Source organism: Myotis davidii, unplaced genomic scaffold (genome assembly GCF_000327345.1).
Source record: "Myotis davidii unplaced genomic scaffold, ASM32734v1 scaffold905, whole genome shotgun sequence".
NCBI lineage: Eukaryota > Metazoa > Chordata > Mammalia > Chiroptera > Vespertilionidae > Myotis > Myotis davidii.
Genome location: NW_006295819.1, coordinates 5,627 through 18,726, shown reverse-complemented (window position 1 = coordinate 18,726; position 13,100 = coordinate 5,627). Strand labels below are relative to the sequence as shown.

Here is a 13,100-nt window from a genome sequence, read left to right as displayed (position 1 = left end):
TAAAATGACCTAGTATTTGCATATAACCTGTGTACTAGTATATCATCCCATATTCTTTATATCATCTCTAGACTACATATAATACCTAATACAATGTAAACACTGTGTAAATAGTTGTTATACTGTATTATTTAGGGAATAACAAGAAAAATTCCTGACATGTCAGTACAGACACAACCATGGTAGCTATACAGTACATGTCAACAAAGACAGCAGCATTAAAAATATATATTTTTTCTATCTGAGGTTTGTTGAATCGAGGATGTAGAATCAACAATATGGAGGGCCAACTGTATCCAATGAGATGGCTTCACATACTCAGATTTTGAAATGCTTTATTGTCATTCTTAGAAATATAAATTAGTACGTTGATAGGTGGCCTGACTGGGTAGCTCAGTTGGTTAGCGTGTCATCCCAATATACTGTACCAAGGTTTCAGGTTTGATCTCTAGTCAGGGCACAATTTCAATTTATCTACAGTAGTAGCCAAGAGGATGAGGCATGCCAAAAATCATTATCTACAGAATTACTTACAACGTGACTCATAGAACTTGTTCCTTACATGTGCCCTTACATATGCAAATGCAGGAATTAACCAATGAATGCATAAATAAGTGAGACAACAAATTGATGATGTCCCTCTCTTCCTTCCTCTCTGGATTAGGAGATTTGGGAAAGTCCAAGAATTTCAAAGAGGGGGAAGATGAGGGATTACAACATTGTTATCCCCAAATAAACTCCGAATTAACCTCTTCAATGATTTTCCCCCCTCATTCTACTCCCCTGTGCCACGAAGAAAAACGTGACACTAAGTGTGATTTTATTTGAGCTCAAAGACACCAGGAATAAAACAAACATTCTTATGTTCAATCTGCGACGACAGATGTATTTTTAAAGAGCACATTTCTTCCAGAGATGAGTAAAAATTGAAAACCCAAATTCATCGTTGGTGGGAATGCATATTGGTATAACGACTATAAAAAAATAGTGTGGGGGTTCTTCAAAAAATATGAAAAATGGAATTGCCTGATGACCAAGCAAATTGCTTCTGAGAATATATCTGAAGAAACCTGAAACACGAATTCGAAAGAATATATGCACCTCTATGTTCACTGCAGCGTTACATACAATAGCCAAGATCTGGAAGCCACCCAAGTGCCAGTGGATACAAAAGGTGTGGTGGCACACATATAAAATGAAATACTACTTGGCCATAAAAAATAATTAAATCTTACCTTTTATGACAGTATGAGTGGATCTAGAGGGTATTATGCTAAGTCAGAGACTGACAAATACCATATGATTTTATTTATTTATATGTGGAAACTAAAGAACAACCTAAACGAATGAACAAAATAGAAATAGACTCATAGAGAACAGACTGACACTTGTCAGAAGGGCGGGGATTAGAGGGCTCGGTGAAAAAGGTTAAGGGATTAAGAAGTACAAATTGGTAGTGACAGAATAGTTACAGAGGTATAAGTTACAGCATAGGGAATATAGTCAATAATACTCAATAACTATGTATGGAGCCAGATGGGTACTTGAAACGGGGTGGGGAAGACACTCTGTAAACTACACAATTTTCTGACCACTGTGCTGTATATCTGAAGCTAATACAACAATATTGACTGTAAACTGCAATTGAAAATGTTAAAAGTATTTAAAGAAAACATAATTATGCTGAGTGAAGAAACTCAGACAGAAATGTAAATTTCATTAATCATCTATGAAGAGCTCTAAATGATGCAAAATGATATATAATGATAAAAAGATCAGTTATTGCCTCAACATAAGGCAATTGGGCAGGAAGTGGGAGAAGATTGTAAAGGGCTAATAGGACACTTTCAAGAATGATGGATATATTCATTATTTTGATTGCGGTGATTGACGGTGTAATGGGTGCATATGTATGTCCACATTCAGAATAGCATTCACTCAAAATATGTGCAACTCATTGCTTAACAGTTATATTTACAACGCAGAGGTATATAGTTAAAAATTCGTGTAAGAAAACAAACTTCGAAATGTTTCCTTTTCAGAGAATCATTAGACCATGTGGGCATCGGTCAAATATTTTAATAAACATAAAATAACATTTTGCATTAAAGAAAAAGAAAAAGAGGATAGATAGGTCAGAGAGGCTGCCCTACCCCTCTTCTCTTCAATCTCAGCCACTGAAGTTCCTTTGAGAGCAGTCATTGTCTCCCTAAAGAAGGGGCTCAGCCTCTACGTGGGTCTAAAGGTCTGACGCTCTCGCCCAGCGCCCTGGGGTCACTGGAGTCACTGGGGTCACTGGGCGCCCACCGTCACCCCTCTCACCCCTCGCAGGCAGCAGCTCCTGCCTGACAGTGACTCACCCCCGCGTTGGGGATCTGGGCGGAAAGAGAACCTCACAGAGTCCCGAGTCACCTCCGGGCGTCAGGCAAACCCGCACCTCCTGGGCGGGGCCGCGCCTTCCAGAGACCTCCGTGCGAACCCCGGAATTTCCCAGGCCCTGGGTTGCAAGCTTTCCGCCTCGAGCATGGATAAAAGGGGTTCGCCGATCTCAGGGAGCCACAGATCTCGCTCCACCAGCTCTCCTGACAACTCTCACACTCCAGGCACCGCAGCACCGATCCTCCGAGTTCAGCCCCATGGCCCGCACCGCCACCGCCGCTGCTGCACCCCGCGCTCCCCGGTTCCTCCGGGCCGCGCTCCTGCTCCTGCTCCTGGTCGCCGCCTGCCGGCAAGCTGCAGGTGAGACTCGAGCCCCTGGAGCCCAAGGGGGAAAAAGGGGATGAAGGATGGGCGCCCATTGGGGGCATCCCGCTAACCGAGTCTGTTCTCCCTGCAGCTGCGCCTATGATCTCCGCAGAGGAGACCCTTCTGTCTGCAGAGCCACTCTCAAGAATGGACAGAAAGTTTGCCTCAACCCCGAATCACCCCTGGTTAAGAAAATATTGGAAAAGATGTTAAACAAGTGAGTTATGTGACTAGAGTCATTTGTGACAGGTAGGGGCCTCTGCCTCCTGAAAACTATATCAGGGAAGCCCAGGGTATAGCTGAAGGAGTGAAAAGTCATTATTTACCCAGTTAGATTTGCCACCAGCGTCATGAATGTGCTCTGGTGTCACAGGACATTTCCAGTGCGCCCATCCCTATCCCCTTCTCCCCCACCCCATTCAAATGCGTATGGGTGAATGTGTAGTCCTATAAGGCTAAATAGATTCAGCCAATGATGCTAAACGGCCTCTTACCCATTAAGGACCATAACATGGTTAAATTTTGCTTTATTCTTCTTGATCCTTTGGGTCCCTGCTGGAGGCCCAGGGCGATCAGGCCTAACTTTAAGCCTACTCCTGCCTGTTTCTTCCCCTCCGTTTCTCTAACTCATGAAGAAATAGTTGACACTCTACCCTCCACACCCACCTTGAGAAACCTAGTTTTACATAAAATTCGGCTGTTTTTCACACTGAAAAGTGGGATCCCTGGTTTGAAACAATATAGGCCTGGGCAGTTAAATGGTGAAGAGCAGGGACTTGACAGCAAGACCACCCTAAGGTCAAGTCTAAAATCTCTGGGAAAGTTTTTTAATCCCTTTGAGCCTCGGGGAAAATGTACTGTATGAGGATTAAGTGGAGTCATGCATGTACATTTTTAGCCCAGAATGACATAATAAAGTTGAGTCCACAGTCCCACTTCCTCAATAAAGGAGCAAGCTGTCTGCTGTGCAGGGTAGAAGACACAGTGGGGCCTTCTGGGTGCAGGGTTTGGCCAGGGTCTGCATGCAGCCATTCCTGACAGTGACTCACTCCCAGGGGCCCTGGGAGAGAAGAGCTGCTTTCTGTAACACCTGTAACAATAACCCTTTTCTCACCTTAGGGGCAGCACCAACTGAGAGAGAAGCTCATGGTGGCAGTTCCTGAAAGGAGGTCCCTGCTCTTACAGGACTGAAATGAAGATGGGAACAGCTGGGTTTCATCAACAACTAGAAAGGGATTACTGTGCTTGTTGTTTTTTAAACCAGAGATCTATTTATTTATATATGTATTTATTTTCAAAGCTTGTATTTTAACATTTTAATGTATTTAAAGGTGTGAAACATGTGAATGTGTTTAATCAAACGTAACTCAGTTCTGATTGTTATTTAATTTGAAGATGAGGGGTTTTAAGTGTCTCATGAAACTAATATTTATTGGGAGACCATTAAGTGAAGGGGGGGTGTATGGGAGGGGGGAATCTAAGCAATTTGACAATGAGGTAGATCAATATTGGGGTCAGAGAAAGTGTGTGCACATCTGTTTTTGTACTTGTTTAAAATAATGTCACTTGTTATTTATTGAAACTATTTTGTTACACAGTCAACATTTTGATGTTGAAGATTCCTTTGGACATTTTATGTCTTGCTTGTAAGGCATAATGCCTTGTTTAATGTTATTATGCAATATCTCTCTTTGTCTTATTGTAAGGCATAATGCCTTGGTTAATGTTATTATGCAATGTCTCTCTTTGTCTTAGAACAGAGAAGTTAAAGCTACTGTTACATTTTTTTTACAAATGGCTTAAAAATAAAAGTTTTACAAAATATAACATGTTTAAGTTTTGTTTTATTCTTCTTGACCTTTGGTTCCCCGCCGGATGCCCAAGGTGTTGTACAGTTGGATTGTAGGTCATGCCTAACTTTAAGCCTACTCTTGCCTGTTCTTTCCCTTACATTTCTCTTACTTATGAAGGAATATTTGACACACTACCTTCCCCACCTACCTTGAGAAGCCTAGTTTTACATACATTCAGCTGTTTTTCACACTGATCAATTCATTATTTAAAATTAGCGCTTTACAAACTTCTGAATGTGTATATAAATATCTTAACAAGGGCTCCTATTAAATGCTTTTGGTAAGTGGTTTTTCAAACAAGTGTGCAATTTTTCCTTTTTAATGAGGCTGGGCGCAAAAGGTGAAAAAGTAGATTCCTCCTAAACACTCAAACAATTTGTGTTATTTACAATATTAATAACCATTCTGATCTATGGAGGTAAAACACATTCTAAAGTAAAATACATGACAAAAATAACACAAAGGGCAGATAGGGAGATGAATGGGTTTATAGTATATTTCTTCAATTGTTAGAGAAAAGCATTAAGTTTAGGAGAATTGTAATGTGGCAAGATATATCGGCATTTTTAGGGCAACCCCTCGAAAGGAAATGCAAAACTTTGGATATAAAAATCTAAAAAGGAGATATAATGGAATATAAGAAAATACCTGAATATTATAAAAGGTGTAGAAACAAAGAAATAAAGGAGCAAAACAACAGGTGGTGCAAGAGAGAAGGGACAAACCTTTGTGAAGAAGCCTCGTACATAATGTAAGTAGTGTCTTTCCTTGTGAAAGTGGGACTTACTAGTAATCCCCTTGTGTGTGGGAGCCAGGCTTTGTGATTTGTTTCCAAAGAAGAGATTAGAAAAAAAGGAAAAACAATAACATTACAGTGAAGAATTTGTCAGATACCACTTGTAGATAGCCATGGGATCGAGATTATTATCATCAGTTGTGTTATGGGAATCTATGTACTCCTCCACATGATGTGAAGAGGGGGGTTCTTCATCTCCATGATATTCTTCCCCAAACCTATAACCTCAGTATGATCATCAGAAAATCATCATAAAAAGCCAAACTGAGGACCATTCTACAAAATCCCTAATAAGTATTCTTTGAAACTGTCAGTCATGAAAAACAAGACAATACTGACACTCTGTCACAGATCCGAGGGGACAAGGAGACATGGTGACTAAATCCAATATGGTATGCTGGATTGGATCCCAGAATAGGAGAAGGACATCAATGGAAATGTTGTGAAATCTTAGTAAGAAACTAGAGTTTAGTTAATAACAATGTACCACTGTTAACCACCCACCTTTGATAAATGAATTATAATTATACATTTTTTTCATAAACTGAAGTTATTCAAATTTAAAGTTTATTTTTAAAAAGACAGGACAGATAGAATAGCAAGACAGTAGACTGAAATCCAACTATGGTAAAAATTAAAATAATTTAAATGGAACAAACATTCCAATTAAAACTGAAATTTGTTTTACTTTTTAAATACAGACTACAAAAACATGACAAAAATGTATGCTGCATAAAAAGGCACCCTTTAAATATTAGATCCCAGACAACTTGAAATTAAAAGAATTGAGTGTTATATCATGCTAAAACTGACAGAAACCTAGTATAGATTTACTAATGTATCAATTACTTGTTAATTGTTAATCTATTATTGAAATAAATTATTAACATTTTGGCTAATTTATATATTAATGAAAGCCTGATTAATATATTAGGACACAAAGAAAGAAGTAGACTTAGAGATGAAAGATGATTCAAAATAAAAAGGGGGCAATTTTATAAGAAACAAATAATTCTAAAAGTTTATGAACCTAATACCATTTATTAAAATATATTAAGTAGGCCGGCATTGCTCAGTGGTTGAGGGTCAACATGTGAACCAGGAGGTCAGGGTTCGATGCCCAAGTTGAGGACTAGATGCCCACTGTGGGAGATCGATGGTTCTCTCTCATCATTGATGTTTCTATCTCCCTCTTAGAGGATTAAGTTGATATATTTAAAATACATTATATTATAAATCCCTCTACCTTCTCCTCTAAAATCAATAAAAATATATTTTTAAAATTTTTTAAAATATATATGAAGCAAATGGAGAGAAACTAAAAGGAGCAATAGATGAAACCTTGACCATCGTTAAAGATTCTAGCAAACCTCTTTAAATACTTAATAGGCAAAACAATAAAGAATCAATAACAGTATAGAAGTGTTAAGCAACATGATCAACCAATTTGGCCTGAGCAATGTGTAAAGACACTTCACCCAATAATTGCATAAATCATCTCCTCCCCACCCCACCCCCCACCCCAAACACAGGGAACATTTTAGAAAAGAGACTATATGGACCATAAAAAGTGTATTGACAAATTTCAAAATGTTGAAATATTTAAGCATATTTCATAGCATGTGATATGTTTGCTGTGGTTTATCACTCATCTCTCAACTTCTCAAATTTTGTTTTCATTATACAAGAAGCATCAAAACGGTCATCATGTTGTTTTCATACTGTGATAAAGAATATTTCCATGAAGACATTTCCTCATTTCCTATATCTATTTATTGATATTCTTTTGTAATGTTGGTATTCCTTTTTTCTTTAGTTTATATTATATGTAATGCAATTACTCATTACTACTTCCACAAAAGTTTTAAACAAATCTTAAGTAAATGGAAAGAGAAAATATATATTGAAATCCATTATTTTAAAAGCCTCAGAATAATGCCCAAATTTGCTATACTGGATGGTGCTCAGAGATCATTGACATGAATTTAAGCAATTATGGATGGCTGGAATTATCAGATGCCTTTACTGTAGAAACAGAAGGAGAGACTAGCTGTGATCCCTTTGACTTTTTGGTGGGCTTGGACAAAACTAGAAACTGTGGACCCCTGAGCCCAAGGCAACCTTCCCTCCCCCCAGCAGCTCCAAAATAACCAGCTCCTAGTTCCTGGATTAATCAACGCCCTCTAAGCACGAGAGGTGGCACGATCTCTCTGGAAGTTCCAGAATTTCACAGAGAAAGGAAACTGTATAGGATTAGGACACTTTGTCCTAGATTAAACGCTGAGTTAAACTTTTGGCACTGGTCATCCCCTCACCGCTGATATAACACAAAGTGTAACTTATTTGTGCTTGTAAAATACCAGATGAACAATTTTATGTATAATCTTCTGTATAACCTGAGATGACAGCTCTATTTTAAGAGTGCCTTTATGCAAAGGAAAATAAAATCTTCAAGCCAGAAGATATTTAGGCGTACGTAACAGGGAAAATTCAGTTGTTTCCCCTGCACACATTCTTTTGAAATGTTGCTATTAGATTAACGTTCCCCATGGGTGCCTGTCTCCGATAATAAGTGACCACGCTCTTACTAAGCGAATCGCTCCCGCTTTGGGGATTTGGGCGGAAAGAGAACCTCGCAGTCAGCCAAGTCCCTGGGAGGCCAGGCCGGGCCGCACCCCCGGGTCCTCCTCCCTCAACCACCCCTCCTACCCGCCCCCTGCTACCGGGAACGACCTGCAAAGTCCGGGAATTTCCCAGGCCCCGGGCTGCTAGCTTTCCGCCTCGAGCATGGATAAAAGGGGTTCGCCGATCTCAGGGAGCCACAGATCTCGCTCCACCAGCTCTCCTGACAACTCTCACACTCCAGGCACCTCAGCACCGATCCTCCGAGCTCAGCCCCATGGCCCGCACCGCCGCCGCCGCTGCTGCACCGGCAGTCAGACATCCCTCTCACAATCCGGGACTGCTGGCAGGGTGGGCGCCCATTGGGGGCATCCCGCTAACCCAGCCTGTTCTCCCTGCAGCTGCGCCTATGGTCTCCGCAGAGGAGGCCGTGGTCACTGAACTGCGCTGCCAGTGCTTGGAGACCATGAAGGGAATTCACCCCAAGAACATCCAGAGTGTGAAGGTGACGTCCCCAGCATCTCACTGCGACCGAACAGAAGTCATGTAAGTGCCACCAGCTCTGCTGCTGCCACCATGCTGGTCACCTCCACCGCCCAGATGCCCCCACCCTGACCCTCGCCCGCCCTCCTGTCTCACTTGTGTTCTCCCTTCTCTCTGCAGAGCCACTCTCAAGAATGGACAGAAAGTTTGCCTCAACCCCGAATCACCCCTGGTTAAGAAATTCGTGAACAAGATGTTAAACAAGTGAGTTATGTGACTGGAGTCATTTGTGACAGGTAGTGGCCTCTGCCTCCTGAAAACTATATCAGGGAAGCCCAGGGGTAGCTGAAGGAGTGAAAAGTCATTATTTCACAGTTAGATTTGCCACCAGCGTCATGAATGTGCTCTGGTGGCACAGGCCGTTTCCAGTGCCCTCCACTACCATCCCCCTCTCCATTCCCTTTCAAATGAGTGTGGGTGAATATGTCTTCCTGAAAGATTAGGTGGATTTGGCCAATGATCTCAAATGCTTCCTGCCCATTAAGGAACAATGCTGTTAACGCAGGTCGCTTTAGAACAGAAAAGTGGAACCCTCTGATTTGGGGCAACATGGGCTTCTAAATCTTAGTGGTGATGACAAGGGACTTTGCAGTGATCCTCTGCTCCAAATGTAAGTGCAGGCTACTTTTGCTATTCCTGTAGGCAGGGAGAAAGTATTTAATCTTTCAGAGTCTCCATTATATGGGGGAAATGATAACATCTACTTCATGGGGTTTGCTATGAGGCTGAAGTGATGTTATACATGTACTTTTTTAGTGTAACATTGTTTTCTGGCTCCTTGAAGCTAATAATACAATTGTGACCACAGGTCCCTTATTCCTAATTAAACAGCATCCAGTAGACTGGCATTTTCTACCACACAGGGTAGCAGGGGTACAGCTAGTAACCATTTGGTACAGGGCTAAGCAGTTAAGTTTCTGAGTCCTAATAAGCAACCATTTTTCTCATCACAGGAGCAGCACCAACTGATCTAGGGAGAAGGAGGACGCTTCCAGGTTTATTGTTGCATCCTGAGTGGAATCGGAGTGAAAGAAGAGAAACAAAGAGCTCCTGGGGCTACCTGTGTTTAAATTGTTTGACTGTTTTTTATGAGAGTTCTTCTATTTATTTACATATGTATGTATTTATTTTTCAAAGTTTTATCTAATATTTAAAGACAGCAACGTGTTTGGTAATTTGCTGTACTGTTATTTTAAATGGTCATTTTTATGTCAAATCAAAGCGAGTTCAGCCTGTTATTTAATTGATGATGATGCATTTTAAATGTTCTTCACTCAACTAATATTTTTAGTCGGCTGGGTGGGTGGGAGACCACACGTTTCCACCCACTATGATGAAGGCTGAAGATAAATAGTGGGGGTTTCAAGCAAATAGGTCACAGTGAAGGCAGGGAAATGTTCTGTGTACATCTGTTTTTGTACTGTTGAGAAGAATGTCAGTTGTTATTTATTGAAACTGTTTCACAGTGTGTGGTCAACATTTCTGATATTGAAGGAACGAATGTTCTAAATATCCCTTGGACATTTTATGTCTGCCTAGTAAGGCATAATGCCTTGTTCAGTGCCAGTTATGCATTGTTTCTCTATATCTTGGAATAGAGAAGTTAAATATTTATAGATGTATTTTTACAAATAAGATGAAAATAAAGCTTTTTACAGAAACATCTTGCTTTGGCTTGTTTTAATATTGTGACGTCTTGTTCCTCCTGAATACCCAAGTGCTGTAAATTTACAATAGACTGCAGCTCACACCCACCACACGGCCGACATTGGTCGGCACGTCTCTCTCTTAGTTTCACTCCTGTTCGTGAAAGCGTATTTGATACATTTTGAAAGTCCTGCAGGCCCTCACCTTAAGAATCCCTGTTTTACATAAAAGATTCATTTTATTTTAGTATAAACAATCTATTACTTAATCCTAGCAGCTAGGACCTAGCTGTTTAAAGTATTTCAAATGTTTATACATATTTTAAAAGAGCTCTCATTGAAATGAATATGTTAAGTTGTTTTTCAAACAATTATACATCCGTTTCCCTGTTAATGAAGCTGGCAGCTAAGAGGACAAGTGGACTTGTAGTAGGCAGGTAGATAGGTCTGAGTAGAGCAGGAACGATGGGCCGGGTGCAGTGGGTCACCAGCATGAGAGCCCCGGGTGCCCAGCAACTGGCAAACTGTAAGCCCTTATAAGACCATTCCCTTAAGCATGAATCCCTGGGCCTGGGAAATTCTGGACTCACTCCAGGCCCAGAAAAACTGCAAAACAAGGCTGAGCAAGCCTTGGTGACCTCAGGACCAGCTGCAATGACCAATGCCCCCCACCACCACCACCTCAGCACTGACCAACCAGTGGAGACCATGACCCTGCGGAGACACACCAGGGAAGCTGATGAATATTCTATTGAGGTCCTCCCCTGAGATCTTAGATAAAGGCCCTCAGGATGCAGGACCCAGGGTGGCTCTCTCTGTGGAGCACACCCTTGCCTTTCTCCTTTCCCCACTCCCTTATTTCCCCAGGACTGATCTCTCTCTCTCTCTCTCTCTCTCTCTCTCTCTCCCTACCCCTTCACACACACACACCCCTCCCCATAAGCTCTAAGGGCCCTTCTTTTGTTGTAACTTGTTTCCCAAGCCCATTTCTTCTGTGGCCCACTTTCTTGGCCTCTGTGACTTTTTAAGTAAACTTGAGTCTTAACTCTGAATTCTTCTCTTAGCCAGAACTCAACAACTGTGGTTGCTGAACTGAGTTAACACCTGGTGCTATTTTTCCACCGCTAACAGATTCTCCCTCAGAACTCAAATAATTTGTGCAATGCAGGGGGAAAAGTAGATTAAAACAAGTGGTGGAGTACTTCCTCTAGGTAAATGGGCTAATAGAGAAGGGCTTCATTTCCTAACCTTCATGGAAAGATAACAGTCACAAGTGTAATGCTGTTTCCGGTGACTCACAGAGATAGCAATGGTTTAAATGTTTCTAAACCTGTAAATTTGAATTTACATTGCCCCAGGATGGCAGGAACACATCTAGCTTTCACAGCAGACACAAATGCTGGCATCTAATGAAAGGGGAAAGGAAAGATCAGAGTCACCTGGAAAAGGAGGGCAGTTTGTACACAAGTGGGAGGGCTAGCTAGGGTGTGTGCTTGTCTTGACTCAGCACCTTTCCTGTGTTCCTTTATAACCTTTAGTAGGAGGAAGATGGTGGGTGCATGACCAAGCTTGTCCTGAACATCTGGGTACAGCTACTCTGAGCCTCCATGTTCTTCCCTGAAAATTCATTATAATCGTTTCCTCATAAATGCAATGGTATTTTCTCAGATTTATGAGATAAGATGGAAAAGCAATTTGTAAATTGGACGGAGGTGAACAAATGCAAACCATTCTGGAAGCTCCATAAATGCCAGCACTGTGGGAAATAAAACTTCCTTGGATTCCTCAGTGTTCTTGTGAAAAGTCCTAGCTTTTTCACATACCACGAGTGCTAAATCTGTAGCTATTTGTCCAGCTAATTGCTCTGATCCTAACAGATCATAAAACTTCTGGACCCATTGGTTACCTCTAGGACTGTTAATGGTGAATTGGCACCAGATATTAGACCTCTGTCCTTGACTTTGGGCTGAGAAAGAATTCAGAGGCAAGACTCAAATATAAGAAAAAGTTTATTTAGAAAGTCACAGAAGCAGAAGTGAGCCATGGAATAAGTAAGCCAGTTGTGCTGTGTGGGCTGAAGAAACAATTACAGAAGCAAAAAAAGGGCCCTTGGAGCTTAGAAGAAAAAAAAAGCAAAGAAAACAAGCCTGGGAGAAGGAGGGGGAAAGGCACGTGTGTGTGTTTTGTGTGTGGTGTGTGTGTGTGTGTGTGTGTGTGTGAGAGAGAGAGAGAGAGAGAGAGTATAGAGAGAGAGAGAGAGAGAGAGAGAGAGAGAGAGAGAGAGGATTGTCCTTTGTCGTGAGGGTTTTAAAGGTGAAGATTTTATGGAAAGTCTCAGGGGAGAATCTCAATAGAATATTCATCAGCTTTCCCGGTGTTTCCCCTCAGGGTTGTGGTCTTCACTGATTTGTTGGCACCAGGGCAGGGGGTCATTGGTCATCACAGCTGGTCCTGATGTCAGTCATGGCCTTGCCCCACCTGGCCTTGCTGCTTTTTTGGGCCTGGAGCTGAAACACAACTGAGGCCTAGATGTTATCTCTAGTTTGACCAAAACTCTGTCTCTGTGGTCAACAGACCCAAGGCGTTGTTCTTAAATGATCCTAACAGATCATAAAACTTCTGGACCCATTGGTTACCTCTAGGACTGTTAATGGTGAATTGGCACCAGATATTAGACCTCTGTCCTTGACTTTGGGCTGAGAAAGAATTCAGAGGCAAGACTCAAATATAAGAAAAAGTTTATTTAGAAAGTCACAGAAGCAGAAGTGAGCCATGGAATAAGTAAGCCAGTTGTGCTGTGTGGGCTGAAGAAACAATTACAGAAGCAAAAAAAGGGCCCTTGGAGCTTAGAAGAAAAAAAAAGCAAAGAAAACAAGCCTGGGAGAAGGAGGGGGA

At 41.4% G+C, this 13,100-nt stretch overlaps 1 protein-coding gene and 1 long non-coding RNA gene across 2 annotated transcripts; both read left to right on the top strand.

Moving 5' to 3' along the window:
• Positions 1 to 2,544: 2,544 nt before the first annotated feature.
• LOC102760182 (growth-regulated protein homolog gamma) lies at positions 2,545 to 10,221 on the top strand. The gene is made up of 4 exons (XM_006770647.2): positions 2,545 to 2,739; positions 8,418 to 8,562; positions 8,680 to 8,763; positions 9,513 to 10,221. The coding sequence occupies exons 1-4, from the start codon at positions 2,637 to 2,639 to the stop codon at positions 9,526 to 9,528; spliced, it is 348 nt and encodes a 115-aa protein (XP_006770710.1). The 5' UTR covers positions 2,545 to 2,636; the 3' UTR covers positions 9,529 to 10,221.
• Positions 2,870 to 4,572, top strand: LOC107184220. Its single transcript, XR_001515044.1, has 2 exons — positions 2,870 to 2,962; positions 3,865 to 4,572. It is a non-coding gene; the product is annotated as an uncharacterized LOC107184220 (long non-coding RNA).
• Positions 10,222 to 13,100: the final 2,879 nt, after the last annotated feature.

Coding starts and splice junctions, on each gene's coding strand:
- LOC102760182 (XM_006770647.2), top strand. CDS start 2,637: ATGGCCCGCACCGCCACCGCCGCTGCTGCACCCCGCGCTCCCCGGTTC. Junction 2,740..8,417: donor CGCCTGCCGGCAAGCTGCAG/GTGAGACTCGAG, acceptor TTCTCCCTGCAG/CTGCGCCTATGGTCTCCGCA. Junction 8,563..8,679: donor TGCGACCGAACAGAAGTCAT/GTAAGTGCCACC, acceptor TTCTCTCTGCAG/AGCCACTCTCAAGAATGGAC.